Source organism: Oreochromis aureus, linkage group 6 (genome assembly GCF_013358895.1).
Source record: "Oreochromis aureus strain Israel breed Guangdong linkage group 6, ZZ_aureus, whole genome shotgun sequence".
NCBI classification, from domain to species: domain Eukaryota; kingdom Metazoa; phylum Chordata; class Actinopteri; order Cichliformes; family Cichlidae; genus Oreochromis; species Oreochromis aureus.
The window spans coordinates 19,525,875-19,546,016 of NC_052947.1; the positions used below are offsets into that span (position 1 = coordinate 19,525,875).

At 42.3% G+C, this 20,142-nt stretch overlaps 1 protein-coding gene across 2 annotated transcripts; it reads left to right on the top strand.

The window, feature by feature from the left end:
• The first annotated feature begins 2,600 nt into the window (after positions 1 to 2,600).
• On the top strand, positions 2,601 to 20,112 carry pdcd4a (programmed cell death 4a). Of its 2 annotated transcripts, none has more exons than XM_031752345.2 (11): positions 2,601 to 3,099; positions 8,188 to 8,490; positions 8,991 to 9,088; positions 11,429 to 11,542; positions 11,875 to 12,096; positions 12,462 to 12,559; positions 12,650 to 12,764; positions 16,226 to 16,333; positions 17,704 to 17,814; positions 17,927 to 18,066; positions 18,916 to 20,112. In XM_031752345.2, exons 1-11 carry the CDS (start codon positions 3,063 to 3,065, stop codon positions 18,965 to 18,967), a joined length of 1,398 nt encoding a protein of 465 aa, XP_031608205.1. In that variant the 5' UTR covers positions 2,601 to 3,062; the 3' UTR covers positions 18,968 to 20,112. The 2 variants fall into 2 exon arrangements, with proteins under 2 accessions (XP_031608205.1, XP_039469293.1); XM_039613359.1 differs by lacking the exon at positions 2,601 to 3,099 and adding an exon at positions 6,993 to 7,055.
• Positions 20,113 to 20,142: the final 30 nt, after the last annotated feature.

Below are 20,142 nucleotides of genomic sequence, written 5' to 3' on the forward strand. Positions count from 1 at the left end.
CATGTGTGTACTTCTGCTTCACATTATACGCGCCTTTAGTTCTCACATATTCTGCTGTGAAATACACCCGATCTGACGCCTGACTAAACTCCTACTCGTGAGTATCTGTCGCCGTGAATGACTAAGAATAAATCAGGCTGTCGGCTCCGACTCGGAGAAGTTTTTGACTTTTCCGAAGTTTGATATCTGTGTCCTTGCCTCGCTGACAATGCGACGGTGATGATCACAGCACAAAGTATGAGAGGCTGAGAAGTGACTTTTGTACTCATCCTCTATACTCTAATCAGCCACTTTATTAGGTACACCTTGCTAGTACTATGTTAGACCTATTTCAAACTTCACAGCTGCTTTAATTCTTTATGGCATAGATTTAATGAGGTTTGGTGTATTATGCATTCAGAAACGAGTGGTTGTTTTAGTTACCAAAGCCGTCCACTCTCGGCCACTCTCCTCTAACAACTGTAATCAACGATGCATTTTCATGCAGAGAACTGCCTCTCACTGGACATTTTCTCTTTTTCAGACAATTCTCTGTAAACCCTAGAGATGGTTGTATGTGAAAATCCCAGCAGATTAGCAGTTTCTGATTTACTCAGCTGTCTGACACCAACAATAATACCACATTAAAATACACTTAAATCACATTTCTTCCTCATTCTGATGCTCAGTTTGAATTCCACCAGGTCAACTTGACCATATTATTTCAACCTATTTTCTTGCGGGAGAAAGAGAGGCTATCGACCTGTCATAGAATCAAAGACAGGGTATACCCTGGCCAGGTCGTCAGTCTGTCACAGGGCTAAAACATCTCTATGTTTGTGCTCACCTTCACACCTGTGGCCAGTTTAGAACCTGTAGTTAACCTAATCTCAACCTAATCTTTCTTCCTCCCACAGTCCAAGTAGCTGGAGAGAATCCACATAGAAAGGCCCCTATTAACAAGCAAGCAGCTGTACCCAATGAAGTGGCCAATGAGTGTATTTTCTAGCTTATACAAGTTTTGAGCTTACATGTTACCTTTGAAAAGGGACACGTCTCCAGTACTGAGCTTCACTTCAGTGCCCTGACTCAAAACAACAATAATACTCTTATTTCACAAACTCACACACGCTCAGAGTAACCGAATCGCTCAAATCTGCAGTCACAATCTATAGTCATACATTCCAAAGTTAATATGCATTTAACAAAATGCCTACGGCATTAACTGAAGAAAACATGGATAAACCGGTTTATTGATGGCCTGATGGTATCAGTGTGTACCACCCACATTCAACGACACGTGAAGGAGGACCCACTATCACCGTGGGGAGAAAGAAAATGAAGAAAATGTGCACCGTGATCCAACATTTGGCTAAGCCAGTGAGTAAACAGGCAGGCCATTATAGTGAAAGAATAGTGTGACAGTGACAAATACTACGGGCCCATGTCATCAAACATGCTTTAACGCCACCTAGCGGTGAGATTTCAGATGACATAAATAGGTGCTTAAATGTGGATTATCACGTTTTATCTATTTATAGCAAGTTAATCAATAGAGTAAGGAGTCACAGAGCAACTTGCATGTAATCAGATACAGACCAGGGGTGCATAAAGCCTCAAAATCAACAAATATAAATAAACATATTAATTGTAACAGTAGTAAAATTCACAAGGATTGTGACAGTAAATGCAAAAGAAGCTAGAACAAGGCTGATCCAAACATTTGCACCACTAACATCTGTTCTTCAATCAGTCAGTGGCCCCTGCAGTAATGTGACTGAAGATTCTGCATTTCAAAGAAAACCACTTTAAGTACTCATATCAGGGACAAACAGACACTGTGTGATGGACGGTTTCATAAATAAAAGGATATAGCGCATCAAAAGGCAAGTAAACACACACAAACTACCCCATAGCCCTACTTTAAAATGGTAAATGGCCTGTATTTATATAGCGCTTTTATGGTCCCTAAGGACCCCAAAGCGCTTTACATATCCAGTCATTCACCCATTCACACACACATTCATACACTGGTGATGGCAAGCTACGTTGTAGCCACAGCCACCCTGGGGCGCACTGACAGAGGCGAGGCAATAGTCATGCAGCTGTTTTTACTTTAAAAGTATAATAATTAAAACAAAACCGATCGTTCATGCATCGAAAAAAAACAAAAACATGACAAAACATGATGAAACTCTGCTGGGTGGTAATCGTGTTGAGTAGAAGTGGGTGGAACAATACAAATATGTTAGTATTGATACCAACACTGGAATTGATATCAGAGCTACCAACTAGTAGGATTGTTACTTTGTTTCTATCCTCTGAGTTCAGCATGTAGAGTTCATCGTAGTGATTTAGTTGTCATTAAAATGTGTGAATTTTCAGAGTGACACACTGCTCTCACGCTGCCTTTACGGGTTAAAAATATCGCTATCAGTATCGGTATCAGCAGTTCTGGCCCTGTATTTACTTGGTATCAGATCGATATCAAAAAGCAGTACTGTTTGGGTATTTTCCGTCGGAGACGTGCAGACGTTTGCTGCTCTGTGATTGGTCGCTAGGGATTAGCACCCACCCCCTGCGCTGACCACTCCCCGTCCGCGCTTTCGACACGTGACTCCTCTCGCGTCTCTCCTGCAAAGTTAAAAACAGACTTTGTTTATCTTGCAGGCTGTTTGATGAAATGCTCTTCAACTAGTTCAGCCGCTTCCTTCCCCCCCTCACAGCTTGATTGTTTTTTTTTTTTTTAATTTTACACCCCAGCTGTGCACGCGGACAAGAGGACTGAACTCCATCTCGCGCCTTCACTCATTTTTACAGCTTCTTTGACATTCATCTTTTTTTACCCCTCTCTCTAAGCTAAGCACGAAAAAGACACTCCAGCTTTGCCCACCATCTCTCGTGCCCGTAAAACTCGCAGTAAACGAGGCTGCTGTGCAGAGGTTTGACCTGCAGGACTGTTATTTAATTTTTTTTTATTATTTTATTTTAGTGGGGGCTCTCTTGCAGCTAACGGCAGCTCGACGGGAGGAGGAGTGCACCGCCAGGGGTTTTTAATCGAGCATTTGAAGAGAGAGAGCGCCATGGCGACCGACATGGACACCGCTCCTCAGGCCGACGGTGAGTGGATGAATCCAGCCTCGCTGCGAAGCCTTGGAGAAGCAGCCACACAGACGGGGCCTCCTCGCCCGATCCATTGTCCCTCCTCGCATGGGACTGTCTGCAGCGCCAGCCATGCTCCCACCACCATGTGCTCCGTTTAAAAAACCAGACACGCACACACAGAGAGGCGGTGGTGGGTGCAAAATATTTTAAAAAAAAATCTGTGCACGGTAGCGCAGATTTGCGCTTTCGACACGTTTTCGACTCGCACCAAACCCCATTTGTATTTTTACTGTTTTTTTTTCTTTTCTAAGCTTGCTGTTGGTCTGCTTTTACATTTAACCCTTTCGCGCTTTTGATTGGACGAGATCGTGCTTACTTCCGCTTTTGCGAGTAGTCGTTGAGACTTTTCCTTATAGTCCATTTTCGATGCCAAGGAAGCGCTCACACACAAAAACGAACAAAGAAAGGAGTTTGTGTTTAAGCTGACGTTGTTTGAAAGACACGATTCCTCCGTCTGTGCGTGCGCGTGGCACCATGTCACCCTGCGTGTGTTAAAAGCTGTGCAGATGGCATTAAACCTCAATATCCTGCACCGAGTCATATGTTAAGATCCGGGCTTGCGGAAGATATCACCGTGTTTGATCATAGATAGACATCAAACCGAGGTTGCTTGTTTGTTTTTTGCGTTCTTGGGTTATATGAGCGATGGTTTTGATGATCATTGCGCTCTATTTGTTGTTGTTGTTGTTGTTGTTGTTTTATGGTACCATGACCCACATGGTTTCGACGGTGATGTGGAAATGTGCAGCCCACTCCTGAATACGAGCCAACAGGGAAGCCTTATATAAGCTCTGCGTTGCAGTGCATTTAAATGTTACATAAGAAATGTATTGTTAGCGTCACGGTTGTATGGATCACACTTACCATAATCTCCCATTGGTTTGTGTTTGCCTGAAAACGCCCTGCAGCTGCCTGTCCCGAGGTTATATCTGTGCAGACTACATATATATATCTGTGACACCCCACATGGTGCATTATTGGTATGTCATAGTAGTGAGAGCATGTGTGCACGGATGGGCTTTTCTGCATTAACTTCCTTGAAGGTCAAGCCTCCATTGATGAGGTTGCGACAGACACCGTCAAAGAGTCTATTGTCTGGCCTGGAAAACAAGAAGGAGAACGGCTCCTCGTTAGATCGTGGATCAGTCTGAGCTCACACAGGAGTGGGTGTAAAGTCTTATTAATCCGCCCAGATGATCAGACCTTTAGGCCGTTTCTGTCAGTTCTGCAACAAGTTGCTGCTGTTAGGTGTTAATTAAGGTGTAATAAAATGAATTATTAGTGGCTGAAGTGATGGCTTCGCACTGCCAGAACATCCCATTTACAGGGTTGAAATGGGAACTTCTGCAACAGAACAAACCTCTCCTCGCTTTCAAAACAGTGCCAAGTGCAAAAGTATTTGACCCTGGAAATCGTTTTGGAGCTTCTTGCAGCTTTTATTCTTATTAAACCAACACAATCAACTAATGACAGCACGTTTGTATTTATCCTCCTCTTTATGGTCATCTGGCGTGGATTTAAAAAGGCTTCTGTAAAAAAAAAAAAAACTTGGTCTAAAAATTAGACCCTGCCCTTGTGAGCAGGATGTTTCCCCACAGTGTGGGAGCAGGTCTGTGATCTCTTCAGAGAGGGAACATGTGTATAAATGTGCATTAAGGGCATCATGGCCATAAACCTCTTCGTGGCCGCTCTTCTTTTGTTACCTCTTGTCTCACATTTGTGAAAAACATGTTTGCACACACCGTCCGCCGGCATTCAGGCCCTTTAGTTCGTAAGCAGAGCAAACCGCCCGTGCTTGACAACACACGAGTGATTGGCTGATGATAACAAAACGAGCCATCAGCATCTCGACTGTTTATCAGAGTAGCTCTAATCTTTTGTGAGCACTTTATCATTGTCGTTGTTGTTCTGCAACCAGCAAACGTTTCCAGCATAAAAAATAAAAACAAGGACTGTGCACTTTTTTTCTTCCTTTTTTTTTTTTTTTCCTTTTTTTTTTTGTTGCACATGTGTGGCCTGCTTGTGAGCCCGCTGCAGTTGTATATTTAAGCACAAATCACCATCCAAGTTTAGGCCAAGTGCCTGGAACATGTTTTTAAGGAAAAATTCAGTCGGGGTTTCCTTTCATTAAACTGAAATGACAGTTAAACCTCAAAGACATCCACACCCTACCCCCTCTTTTATCATGGTGCAGATGCTTGTTTGGCCCCAAAGGACATCCCACTCACATTTGCTTGAGTTAATGGAGAAAGATGTATTTAAATATTTACAGCTACTCTTGATTTTAACCCTCTGAAACTGAGAGTAGTAGTTTGTGCTGTACATATTTACCTTTTGTGAAGCCCTCATATGTGCAGACTACACCTGAGTGTGAGTATTTGTTAGAGGGTAGGGTGTGTCAGCTAAAGCTTTTTTTGAGAGTGAACATGTTAAATATATCCGTCATCTACACATCACTGGCTTTGAATATGTCATAAGACGTGCAGACATTGTGCTTTGACTAAAAAGAACTTGCTGTACTTGCTGCATACTTGCATACATCTAACTTCATACTTGGGCAGCACATGTGCTATATTTACAGCTTTGATAAACTAGGTGCGTCCCTTTGGAGGAATGTGAAAACTCTGCTCCAGTGACCTTCTTCTCATTCATGCACGCCTTGGTCGTGCAGATACTTAAAACTGAACTGGGCCGATCATGTTCTCTGCCAGTGAATAGCTCCCATACGTGATGCAGGGCAGAGGTCCTGTGCTGGCCTGCGTCTGCCTGTGTCTGTATGTGTGTTAAGTGGGTGGGAGGGGGAGGTTTCCATTGGGTGCTCTAGTAGGTGTGCAGTCTTGGTGTTAAAGACTAGAGTGCAATTTGTTGCTGCAGTTTTACAGGACTGCAACGGTGACACGCAGGCCTGTTTTAAGAAGACAGCCACGTGGTCTTTGTGGAGTCTAAAAGTTAGCAGGCTTGGTTGGATTTGCTTACACTTGCTTATGCAACTCTTGTCTTGGCAAACGGCTTTTTTTCTTTTTTTCCTCTGTGCCTTCTCATTTTTCTGCTCCTTTCCAGTTGGTCAGTTGTGTGTTTGGCACTTTGCGATTGGGTAGTTCCTAATTTACTGCCCCGACAGGCCCTTGTAGCCTGTGCTGGGGAGGGAGGAGGAGGAACCAAAGGAGGAGGTGACACATGGTCGGTTGTTTACAGATTTTGGAAGGCCAGGGTGTGGTGCTACTTTTACTTCAACAGGTTAAATCAGGATGGTGTCCTCCTTCCTTTTCTTTGTTACTAACTTTACTGTGAACTCTGCAGATGTGTTGTTTTGTAGTAATATCATTTAAAAAGAAAAAAGAAAGGCAGGAAACCACAAGTTACAGTTGGTTCTCCTTTTTTTCCCTTTTTTTTGGATACTTATCTGTTGCTGCGACTCCCTGTGTGTGTTTTCAGCTTGTCCTTATAATCTATATGGCCGTAACTCCACAAACTTCCTTTTGGAGCCATGCATTGGGGTGCTGAGTATTAATTTCACCCTCAGGCATTCCTCCTGCTGCTTTCCTTCACTCCTACAGTGCTGTCATGTGATCACTCATGGACCCAGCCATGCCATATGTAGTCAAGTCCACTCTAGCTACACCCCACAGATCGCGAGAAGATAGAGGAGTTAAAAAACCAAAAAAAACTGGTGTCAGCATTTCTACAGCATGTGTTCTCCTTTGGCCGCTCCCTCCTCCCTCCCATGCCTGCATCGCAGCTCCAGTCACACTTGCTGGTTTGTTGTTTGTTTCACCACGCTTGCAAGAAGCTAACTTGAGGTTAATTTTTTGAAACGTTCCCTTTTTTTTTTTTTTTTCCTCCATACACCCATAGAAGAGAAGCGTATTAAAATACCGACTCAATCCACCTTATGTCTTCTGATATTGCTGGTGAGTGTCACAAAACCATGCGTGTGAGTAAGTTTGCACTGCAGACTTCCTGAATAATGTTTTGTCTGTTTTGTGACCTTTGGTTTGCTGTGCAAAACGCTGCCCTCACACACGCAGGTGGACAGAAAGCCAGTGTATTAGCTGAAGGGTTAAAGGAGTTTGCTTGTGCAGTTTGCAGAGGACGCACTTGATTGTTTGCAAATGCAAGCAGAATTAAGACTGCAAGTTGGCCCATAAACCTTCGATATGTAATGTTTCACTATAGTCATGCAGCTGTTTTTATGCAGAAAAAGTCACAGAGCGAGATGTCTTGCACAACACCGATAGGTTAAATGTTGCCATGTCCTCTTGCCAGAGTGAGTCTTGGCTTTGTAAACATCCCCGGGAAATACAGTCACCATTAACTGCTCAGGCTTGCAGCCAAACTTGGCTTTAGTAACAGAGCTGCACCTTTTAAACTCACTTTTTAAATTGTATTTATTTTTTTTGTGTGTTTCACTCAGACTTTAGCAGTTTTTATGAAAGTTACTTACCCCAGAAATCAGTCCACTGCTGTAGGTGATTTGAGTCGTCTGTGTTATTGTATAGAAAACTAGTGCTGGGTTTTTTTTTTAGACTCGTGTGTTGTTACTAAATAGTAGGTTAATGTTTACCTTTTATTGTGGCTTCCGTTCTTGTCAGTGTGTCCTTCGTTTTTTTGCAGTCGTCACACACCCCTTATGGTCTACACTTGGTGAACACTTGAGTGTTGATGTTTTTTTTTAAAAAAAGAAAAAAGGTCAACAAGAAAGGGATTCATTTTTTTTTTTAAAGTCGCTCAAATAATATTTAAAGTTCACAGAAATTCACTGTGAGAAACCATTTTTAAAGGCGACGTTGATAGACGATCTATCCACCAATCAGAAAACTCCCTTTGAACAGGAAGAAACCTCCAGCAGAACCAGCCTCAGGGAAGGGCAGCCATCTGCTGCGACCGGTTGGGGTTAGGGGAGGGAGACGGGACAAAGACATACTATGAAAAACGATATATTTATTGTCTGCATACTTGTGGCCATTCTGTGTACTTTTATAAGGCTGTCGGTCACAGTGTAGACCAGTTCATTAACAAACAAATCCACTCTTCTCACTACAGGGATCTTTGGTCCCGGTGGCACCGTGGCGGAGGCTAACCATCCATACAGCGATGACGACGACGCGCTGAATGAGGTCGAGGTGAACGGCAACTGGACGCCCCAGGAAAAGGCGCTCCATGAGGCTCGTCTGAAAGCTAAAGCCAAACGTCGCCTGCGCAAATCCTCGTCTCGCAACTCCACCAGCGAGTCTTTCTCAGAGTCGGGAGAAGTGGCGGGTGGTGACCCGCACAGCCCGAAAGGAAAAGTCAACACCAATGACCGGAAATCCAGGACGGGCAAAGGCAGAGGCCTGCCAAAAAAAGGTATAATTTGCAGTCTGCTGCGATTTTCAGCCCTTTTTCCATTAGTTTCTACTTGGATCGGCTCAACGCGACTCAAGGGGCTGTTATAGCAACACAACAGAACGTCCAGTGACATCATTTGCTTGCGACACGAATGCCACAACAAAGGTGGACATTGAGGTGATTGCATACCTGCTCTTCACTCTGTGGCATTTTGTCAGACTCGAGGACCACAGTGTTGTTTCTGTGCAGCCATTTCCCCTCGATGCTGGGTTTCAAAAATGACATCACTTTTTCAGGTCGCCTCAGATTGCTTGGAATCTCACCCGAGTAGGTACTTAAAAAGTACTCGGTACCAGGTAAAACCCTAAAAACCATGTTGAGTCGTGCCGAGTAGATAGTAATGGAAAAGGGTTATTAGGGATGTACCTTCTTTTAGGGCTGTCCGATATAACAATATATATCGGATGACGATATGAAAACGTCTATAGTTTCATATTATGCTGACTCTCTGTGTTCAGGTGGGGCAGGTGGTAAAGGAGTTTGGGGAGCTGCTGGGATGGTTTACGAAGATGAGGAGCCCGACATACACGACCCCAACTATGATGAATCTTCTCAGGTGAGGCTGCTGGGGGGGGAGGTTGTTTTGTCTTTTAACACTTCAGATTATCTGCTAGCAGGTTTGTTTTATATCTAAGTCCTTTGCTTTCAAATACTGGCATCCAGCAGTCAGTGCATTGGATGGCACCCTTTATCTCTTTATGTCCACGTTCTGATACTGAACTGCTGATGAAATGCGTTGTAATCCATCTTCCATGCTACGCAGAAACACTGGAAATGTTGACAGTAGGATTTCCCGGGAAATACAAGACTGTTTTCATATCAAAAATATTAACAAGCTTTGTTTGAAACCCGTTAAAAAAAATTGGTCTGCTAGCACGATTCTTAAATCCAGATGGCTCCGTCCCATTGCAGTCAACACTATTTGCAATCTTTAACCCCGTTATCATCCATGTGACGCCGAAAGCCGAGTTTGTTTGTCTCCTGCTGCACTTGCGACTGAATGCGGACTGGGAACGGCGCTTCTGTCTGTTAAATGCTGATAACAGTTTGGAAATGGCTCAGAAAAGCCGGTGTGATTTCGGCCTTGACTGGAACACGAAGGTGGTGTAAAGATATCGACTGTTAAAAGGGAACTGGGACAGAGTGGTACAGAAAAATAGACGAGACATGTGCAGACTGTGGCCTTTGAATCAGGCTGCACGGATCACCTGATAAAGGAGTTGCCCAGAAATGGGAACTGTAACACGCTGGAATGCCTCTTTCCTCTTCTTTGACTAATTCTTTTTAGGAGATGGTTTTTCCTTGAAGTAACTCAAATAATTAAGAGGACTTGTAGAAATGAATACGTTACCCCGCACTGAGATTATAATTTATGCTCCAGGTTGTGCAAAACCTCAGCTGAACGTTAGTTTACTCATATCCTTGGAATTCGTAAATATAAGTGTTGAGACAGAAGTTTAGGTTACACTAAAGCTCACTGGTAGCCCGTTTTCAGTCAGTGTTATGTTTACACCTCTTCTGTGGAATTTTTGGTATGCCCAAAAAGGAAAAGTTTTCAATAGAAGAACTGAAAGGTCAAAATGGTTGAGAGACTTTCAAAGGTAACAACTTCTGGTTTCTTTGGGCAGAAACACAAACTCAGTATGAGTCTTGCACAGCTCTCTGGGGATCTGGTGGATGTTCAGAGCTTTAATAAAGGAAAGAAAAGCACCTCAAGAATGAATATGGATGCTCTTGTGAAAACTCCAGTGAAAAATATCTTGTATATCACGCAGTTATACTAAGTTGGCTCATACAGTACAGTGCAAAAGCCTTGAGTCACCCCTCATTTCTTCGTATTTTAGAAGAATTTTCTTTAAGCTACTTAACACTGACCTACGACTCATTCAAGCATAAAAAAGCCACCTAATTCAAGGATGAACCAGTGTTGTCTACACATAACAAAAACAATTCAAGCATTTTGTTGCTACAAGTCCACACAGTGTGTTCCCATTTCTTGAGTTCAATCTATAAGAACACTAAAGATAACAGGCTGACTGTCATAAAGATGAATTTTTGGACCAATAAGGTAATTTCCTAAGAGCTATTAGGCTTAAAACTTAAACTTAAAACTTAAATTATCTACAGCAGATGAAAGTAAAGCCTGACACCTTGGACATCAGAAATGGTCTCAGTGGAAGGGTAACTCTCAAGAAGGCTGAGGAATACCAAATTACACAAGAAATGGGCTGAAAATCAGTTTTAATGGGTCTTATGGAGTGATGAATCCAAACTTAAAACTTTTAGTTCAAATCAATGCCACTATGTACAGAGGAGGTCAGGAGAGAGGCACAACAGTGAGTGTATACAGCCATCAGTAAAACATGGGAGATTCAATAACATCTGGAAAGCATCCAAGAGAACGGGGTTAAAAAAATAAATAAATAAATAAAAAATAAAAATAAAAAAAATAAAAGGCAGCCAGCATCCAAAGAAGAGCTTTGAATGTCCTTCCAGGATCTTGGGAACTGTTCCTGAAGACTACTTAAAGAAATTACAGCGAAGCTTGCCTCAGAAGAATAAAGGTGTCCGTTCTGAATTTTGACTCTTAAGCTCATTAGAATTATACAAACTCTGTTATTGACTGTTTTACCGTGTACAGAATGTTTGCACGTTTCAGTAAACCACTGCACCTATTTCCCCATTTTCCTAGCAAAGTATAAAGAAATGAGGGGTGGCTCAAGACTTTTGCACAGTACTGTAAGTTGAACTGACTGTGTATTTTAGAATTGTTGAAAATACTTCATATAATCCTGAAACAAAGCTGATGAGAAATTCAATAATGAACGTGCATCCGCTCTGCTGTGCGTGCTTGTTTCTGACTGATGCCGTGTGTGGTTTTTTTTTTTTTACACAGGGGGACACGGTCTACGAGACAGTCGTGCCCGAGATAGACGAGAAGGAACTTGAGAAAATGGTGAACCCGATTGTACAGGAGTACTTTGAGCACGGGGACACAAAAGAGGTTCAGGTAAATAATTATAATAAAGCTTTTGAACTCTGTGCATGCTGACCAAGAGTGAGCAGGTTTAAAGAAAAAAGCTGGATGACCGAAGTAATGTGGAGCTTTTAACCTCAGGTTTATTGGGCTGTACTCACTTTAAGCATGGGTGCCAAGCACACGAAGGCTCTCCCTCTCTCAGTGGCCTCCACTCGCACTGTGCTTTGATTGTCTGGGCCTGATTAGGCTTCGGTTTGTGCTTTTCAAAAGCAAGAGACACAATGTGTTTGTGTTTTGGGGTCATTTTTGAAAATGCTTAAACTGTAGAAACTAAATGCAGTTCTCCCTCCGAACCCTATCAGATGCTGTTGAAGGAGCTCAATTTGGGCCAGCACAAGTACGAGTTCTCCTCTCTGGCTGTGTCCCTGTCCCTCGAAGGCAAGGCGAGCCACAGAGAACTGACCTCCCGCCTGCTGTCTGATCTGTCGGGGAAGATGCTGTCGCAAAGTGAGATGGGGCGAGCTTTTGACAAGATGCTTAAAGAGCTCCCGGACCTCATCCTGGACACACCGGATGCCCCGCAGGTAGAGCTAATGCATGATGGGAAGAAGCAGTCACAGATATGCTACCAAATCTAACTGTGTGCTTCAGAGGGTGGAGAGGCACTGCAGGGTTTAACAGGCTTAAAAGATCAACCGTGGTTAAGTGTAAACCACTCCTTTTTATCCCAAAGGTGCACACAAATCCTCTTCAAATATTACACATGCTCTTTGTATCTTTCCTCTATTACTAGGCAGCAAAATGTTGCATACTAGATCGCCACCTTCAGCAGTGAAGAGGCCTAATAAATTTAAGAGCTAAAACTAAATAATAAAACAAATGTTAGTCGGGCATGTTTGTTACGCTGGCTTCACTTGGTTTGCTTAATCTTTTCTTCTGTTTCTTGCAGATGTTAGGCCAGTTTATAGCCAGAGCCATCGCAGACCACGTCCTCCCCATGTCATTCCTGGACTGCTACAAGGGCAAAGTGGACTGTGAGCATGCCAGGTGAAAGCCGCAGTTCACCGCGTTGTAAGAAAGGCTGTATTGTGCCCCTGCCACCCTTCCCCTCCACCTAACTGTGATCCTTTTCTTTAGAGTGGCTTTAGACCGCGCTGCAGTGCTGCTGTCCATGAAGAGGGAGATGGTTCGCCTGGACAACGTGTGGGGTGTAGGTGGAGGTCTGAGACCTGTCAAACATCTCATCAAAGAGGTAAGCCCCACCCCATTCAGAAACCGATAAGTCGCTCGCTTGTGATATCATAGTGAATCCCTCACAAGTGTGTACCCACATTATGTAATGTAAACAGGGTGAAAATGGTGCATGCTGGGTAGAGAGCCACAGTCTAGCTGCTGTGTCAGCAAAGATTTTTCTCCCCTGAGAAGTGAGAATTTCCCCCCCCAAAAAATAGGGCATGGGAGGGGCAGACATAAACAAACACACTCTCACAGGCGAGTCTCTTTCTGCCAAATCAATACAATAAACAGTGTGTGAGAATATAAACATGATTTAATTTAAATCACCTTATAAGCGTCAACATATTTTAAAAAACCCAATGTGTCCTGCAATAACCTAATAAATAAATGATTAAAATTAAGGCAGTCTCAATTGATTCCTCTCCTTGTGTCTTGATCCCTCCCACTAAAGGTGTGAGGAGAGGAGGCGAGGGAAAGACACAAGGAGACAGGATTTGTCGCAACAGGCAAGCCTTCTCTCTCCTCTGCTCGTGTGATGCCCATTATGAACTGAGACACGCTTTAACGTGGCGTACTGAAATTGGTTTCTAGGTCGCAGGCCGGAGGATGGAGGACAGAGGATTAGTGCAGAGTGTACTGTGCAACTTCATGTACTTAGGTCCATATGTTTCTGGACAGTGATGACATTTTTGCGTCCGTACAAGCAAACATATTGATTAATTTTTTTAAATTTTTTTTTTAAATAAAAAGTTGTGACTGAAATTTTCTCCTTTTTAAATTATGGGGTTTAAAAAACTGTATTAATTGCTTAAAAATTGGGTTTTGTTGTCACCCTGCCAGGTGGGCAGGGGCAATGGACACGTACGTTTGTGAATGCAATAACGCGAGAGCGATGCGATGTAGGAGTTTTGAAATGATACCATAGGTTCATCTACTTCAAATCTCGGGACAAGTTTGAATCTTACTGACCTGGACCTAAGGATCAGGGGTCAGAGGTAAAGTTTTATGAAAATCTACTGAATTTGATAACTTGACAACAAGGCGACATAGGATTTTGAAATTGATACCATAGCTGTGTCTGCTGGGAGGCTGAGGGCCAGCACTTGTGGTCGCCAGTATTTTTATGCACAATGACCTGCTTTTTTCCAGAAGCTCCAAATCAATTCAGCTGACTGATGAGCAATTTCATGGCCAGGTGAGGCCTATTCTCTTATTTAATGGCAGCTGATCCATCTGGAGATCATCACATAAGAGGTTAATTGAAAATGTTAGATTTCTGTTTTATAGCTTGGCACTTTAATTTTAAATATGAGGCTTGAGGAGATGTCAGTGCAGTAGAGGCAGTGTATCATTAGGCTGAAAAACTAAAATAAACCAGTTGGAGAGAACAAAAACTTCAGGAGTGACCAGATCAGCAATCTGCTGCATTCTCAACAACACCAAAAAAAGACCACAGTTTCTGTGAGTTTCACTCAAGAACAAGAAGTGCAGATTAAGACTTTGGGGGGGAAAATGATTTGGACTGATGATTAACTAAAGTGCGCTTAGAGAAGAGAAACGACTCATAATCCAAAACATACATGATGATCATCGTAGAGGCAGCATTACAACACAGGTGCGTATGCAGCCGGCCCACTAGTGTTTATTGATGATGTGGCTGCTGATAGAAGTAGCAGGATGGACTGAAGTGGACGGGGCTATGCTCTCTGTTCAGATTCGGCCAAATTCTGCAAAACCAATTGGACAACGCTTCACAGTGCAAGTAGATAATGAGTCAAAGCCCTGCAAAAGCAACTCTAGATTTTCTCAAGGCAGAGAAATGAGATACTCAGGGGCCAAGTCAGTCACCTGATCTCAACCCAGTAGAGCGTGATTTTTAGTTGGTAAAGACAAAACTGAAGGCAGAAAAACCCACAAACACGCAGCGACTGAAGGCAGAGCATCTCAAGGGAGGAGACGCAGCATTTGGCTTCCAGACTTTAGGCAGTCAAATGCACTGCAAAGGATTTTTCATCCAAATATGAAAACAGTCTTTATGTTTAAAATTGTTAGTTTGTCCAATTATGTTTAAGCCTCTGAAAATGGAGGGCTGTGTATAAAAATGGCTGTAATTGTTAGACAGTTAACACAATACTCTTGTTAAACCCCTTGAATTAAAGCTGAAAGTCTGCACTTCAGTCACAGTTTCCTTTTTTTTTTTTAAACTTATTTTTTATTGAAAATGGCTTAATAAGTAATCATTTGTGTGCGCGCTTGTGTTGATGGGCTCTGCGACTCGTTCTTTTGTTTCTCTGGTTTGTTTTTGTTTACAATCACTCTTCAGTAATCTGGGATTTTGTTGCCGTGTGAATGTGGGTGTGGACAATGTGGGAGTTCCACTTAAGGAAAACAAACCCAAACTGTAAGTTGTGCAACATTCAAAGAGTGTGAGTGAGAGCGGTGTGTCAGCCTCGGTAGCTTTCAGACCCATCGCTGAATTGGATCCAAAGTTGACTCAGAAGCGTTGGTCATGCTCAGTGTTTTGAGCATCTTGGATCAATCACGCGCTCCAATCGAATGACTAATTGTTCCATAAATAGGTTGAAGTAAAACCATGCTTGCTGATGTACGTGCAGATCTGCAGTGAGAGTGACATAACCAAGCCTGCTATAAAAACGGAGACTGAAAATTCAAGCAGAAGTCCAAACAAAGAAATGTTTTTCTTTCTGTCGGGAACGTTAAACATTTCATGATAGGTTTTATTTCCCAGATGGAGGTTGGGTTATTCCTGGAGTAATGGCTAGATGAAAATATTTCATAGGCAGGTGCTTTAAATGTTGTCTGGTTATGTGCAGATTCTTTAATTTTGCAGTAAAAAAAGGAGAAAAAAGAAAATGAACAATTTGATAGCAAGCCTTCCTCATGCAGCTCTTTCTCTCCTCTCTTCTGATCTCCTCCCACCATCATGTGCCTTGATGTGCTTCACATGTGTGATTTCTGGCTCCACATTGGATTTGAACATTTTTTGTTGTTGTTCTTTATACTCCCTTAAATTGCTCACCTGAGCTGGTCTAAAAGGATCTGTGATTGGCCAGAGTCTCCCATCATGAGTGGATGTTTTTTAAATCAGCAAGCCTAAAAGAAGGTACAGGGCTCCAGTTAGCCTTTTCCCTGCTTATGGATTTTCTGTGCATTGATGCCAGAAGACATGTTTTCATACTGCAGCTTCTAATAGAAAAGGTTTTCTTCTTTCTGTTTATTATACATAAACATGGGTGAGAGTAAGCACTGGGATAATTCAGTGTAGAACACTGTATGGATGGCTCTTTACCCTTTATGCCTACTCTGAATTAAATGTGTTAAATGTGGGTTAGTTAATCTTGATGGGTGTTTGACCTGCAGCTCAACTGATGCGGCAGCAATGCATCAGTTCAGTCTTCAGCTGTGTTTGATACCCTTGCCACACACTGCTAACGCGGCTGTTTGCGTTTGTTTCAGATGAATCTTCTGCTCAAAGAGTATCTGATATCAGGAGACGTGTCGGAGGCGGAGCACTGTCTGCGGGACCTGGAAGTGCCTCATTTCCACCATGAGCTGGTCTACGAGGTATCCACAGCTTTTTATTTGTACAAGTCAAGTGAGGTCAAACAAAGTAGAAGGTTTATTTTTTTCTACTTGTTCTTCACATATAACAGGATAGGAATTAAAATCTGTAAACTGAGCCTTTTTTTAAAGTGTTTTCTCTCTCTGGTGTCTAGTCAAGTAAACTGAAGAGCAACACTGGGAAGAAAAAAAAATTAAAAACTGATCGGTGACAGTCATTTCTGCTTTCTGCCAAGGACACTGTGTGTTTGGCAGTGATTGTCTCTTATTTGCAGTACATGTATTCGCTAAGCTCACTTCAAATCAGTCAAACCAAAATGTGTCCTTGTGTAAGTATAAACAGATTACTGGTTACCAAATTTCAAATGTGCACACAGTTGACAAGCTCAGTCTTGGATGGCAAGTTTTTCTGTTCCATATTAGACCGAGTGCAAACAGATGCACGCTTAGTGCACGTATGGCAGCGGTGATAATTCTGCTTCCTTGTGTGACCTTGTGGGTTCCTGCTAAGATTTGCACAATGTTATGCAGCTAATTGCAGTACAGCCAGTTTTACGTTTCGGGCACGCAGACTTCAAAAACTTATTTTTCACACAGTCCAAGGTCTGCAAATAGCACAACTGACAAGAGCACTGCCGTGGTAGTTTTACCTCCCCTTGTCCTGTCTCATGTTGGTCTGACAGTGGCCTCAGTTGTAGGCTGAAACACTTCCAAAATGCTGTAAAATGTTCAGCTCAGAACACTCTTCAACAATATGGAGAAACTCCAACAAGCAGATGACCCTGTATAAGCATGCATGTGGTGAAAGTGGGAAGAAAAAAACTCCCTTTTAAAAGGAAAGAACCTTTGGCAAGACTAGTAGGGGGTGAAGGAGGGAGACGGGCCCAAAGACACACTGTGGAAGAGAGCCAGAGATGAATTATAATTCATGATTAAAGGTGGAGTAGTGTATAAACACAGAGAGAATGAAAAGGTGAGTGGAAAAAGAAACACCAAGTGCATCATGGGAAGCCTTCAGCAGCCTAGACCTGTTGAAGCATAACTAAGGGAGGATTCAGGGTCACCTGCTACAGCCCTAACTATATTCTTTATACTCTTTATCAAAAAGAAAAGCTTTAAGCTTAATCTTAAAAGTAAACAGGGTGTCTGTCTCCCATTTCCAAACTGGGACTGGTTCCTAAAAGCTGAAGGCTCTTTCTCCCATTCTACTATTAAAAATCCTGGGAACCACAAGCAAGGCAGCAGTCTGAGAGTGAACTGCTGTATTGAAGTAATACGGTACTGTGAGGTCTTTAAGATAAGATGGGATCTGATTATTCAAGACCTTGTTTGTGAGGATTTTAAATTCAATTTCTGAATTCATTTTTTTCCAGGCTGTAGTGATGGTGCTGGAGTCTAAAGGTGACACTGCCACTCATATGATGATGAAGCTCCTGCAGTCCTTCTGGAAAACAGGCCTCATCACTGTTGATCAGATGAACAGGGTTAGTCTCCTTTTTTTTTTCTTTTTTTTCCCTACCATTTTATGCACTGTATCACTTTAGTATTGTTATTTATACGTTTTTTTGTTTTTTGTTTTTGTTTTTTCTCCTGCAGGGTTTCCAGCGCGTCTATGATGAGCTCCCTGAAATCAGCCTAGATGTGCCACATGCCCACTCTATCATGGAGACTTTTGTGGACCTCTGCTATCAGGAGTCTGTCATCACCAAACAGCTGAGGGATGCCTGTCCCTCCAGGTGAATTGGGGTTTATTGTCTAATGATTTCAGGTCTGTTCCACTGAAAGTTTCAGAAAGAATCAGGAAAATAATACGTCTTGTCCCCGTTGACAATAAAGGCGTCACAAGTGAAGGTGTAATTCCACATTTATCCATACCAAAACAAAATGATCAAACATAAGTCCCTTTAAATGAGCTGGTACTTGTATAGTGCTTTTCTACTCTTATTTAAGCACTCAAAGTGCTCTCTCACTACAAGCCTCATTTACACCAGCGCCTTTTTCTACTTCAAAGTGCTTTTAACTCATAGAGTGATGTCACTCACAGTTCCAACAGCAGACTCGTGTGCTCATGCAATGTCTTTCATGTGTTAAGGATAGACTAGAACATGCCGTTAAACCCGTTAAACAGTGCTGGCTGTCAGTTGGTGGACCAACTACAACTTCCAAAGAACACATATCGCACATTTTCATGCTCTGATGTTACAGGTTGTCCACACTGGATGGGATGACCTCCTTCTCATTTTCTAAACATGGCTATTATTTCGCATGACAAGTGATGCATTCAGGGGGAGTAGGACACTAGTCTTACTTAAATACAAATCTGTCAGTATTTTCTGGCTTCCTGATCTTGCTCCAGGTTAAGATGCAAATCTTTAAAAATGAGTCACACATGCACTGTTACATTTTCAGTAAAGGCCTGGTGTTTTCTTGACTTCACTGCACTTTTTGGACAGCGGTGTTTTACTCCTGAGACGATTTGCTGTTGTTTTGTTCTCAGTGAGAAAATGTGAAACATGCCATGTCTTTTATCTGTGATTCTGTGTACCAACACTAAAACATTTCTCTATCTTGACTTTCTCCACTAGAGGGCGGAAGCGTTTTGTCAGCGAAGGAGATGGAGGGATGATCAAGAACTAATCTGCAGGAGGAAGAGGGGGCATCAGCAGCAGCAGGAAGAGGAGGGGGTGTCTACTGGTTCTTACACCCTGTTTCTGCTCCAGCATGTTTCCCTGAAACCGGACATGCCTGCAGTCTAATGTTTCCTTGTTCCTCTCCTGGTAATGTTTATAATGTCATCAGTCAAAACCAGCGTTTTTTGACGTTTGGTGGAAGTAAACCGAAAAGAGCAGCCTGGCTTCAGTTCCCATCATCTTGTTCATCACTGCTTTTTTTCTTTTTTTTTCTTTTGACCTGTTTGTGAAGAATATTCTCTGAGGGTTCATGTGACACTTTTGCCTCAGTCTTTGTACCCGTTTGTCAAGAATAACACAAGTCAGAGCTGCAGAGGAACAGGGGGACAGGCTGGGTTACGTGGGAGATTAATTGGTTTTATTTGTCTCTTGCTTAATTTCACCTGTTACCGTGTCTTTATTTTTTATTTTGTTTTCGTTCACATAATGTGCTATAAATGGAAACGCGCACTCAGAGGGACAGAGCATACCGTATTCAGCGAGCACTTAGTAATTTAGCTGAGCAGCAAGGATCTAAAACTCTTCGGCTTCTGTCCTTATTTCGAGGATGCCATTTTTCGTACCTCTTGTTTAAGTTGTTCATTAATGTTTTATGAACGGTGATGATTTTTTTTTTTTTTTTCTCCTTGAATTTTGGGCTTTGAAGCCAAATGTTTACTTTTGTAAAGCACCAGTGAAAGCAAAAGGTGTTTTGGGCACTATTTGGGTGTTTATCTGAAACTTGCATCAGGGCAAATACACTTCAGAAGCCATTTCTGAAAATGAAGATTAATTGGGGTTAATGTGATTTCAAAATAAATAAATAAATGAGCAATATTTTGAGCACTCTGCTTGCAGTTAACTCATGTATTTACAGCCACATGGTCAGCAGTTGATTCTGGACAGGGTAGCCTTCGGTGTGCAGAGCCGCTCTAGACGGCGTCTTCTGGTAATTGTCTTTAATGGATTATGTTTAATGCATGTGTAAAGACAACCCCAGCTTTTCTTGGAAAACGGTCATTGAGACTTTTTCTGCCCCTGTCTTAGAGTTTTACATGTTGACCAAAGTTATAATAAATATATTTCATTCATTAAAAAAAGTAACAAATTGAAGTTTCTGTATTTTGTCATTCACGCGAGCAG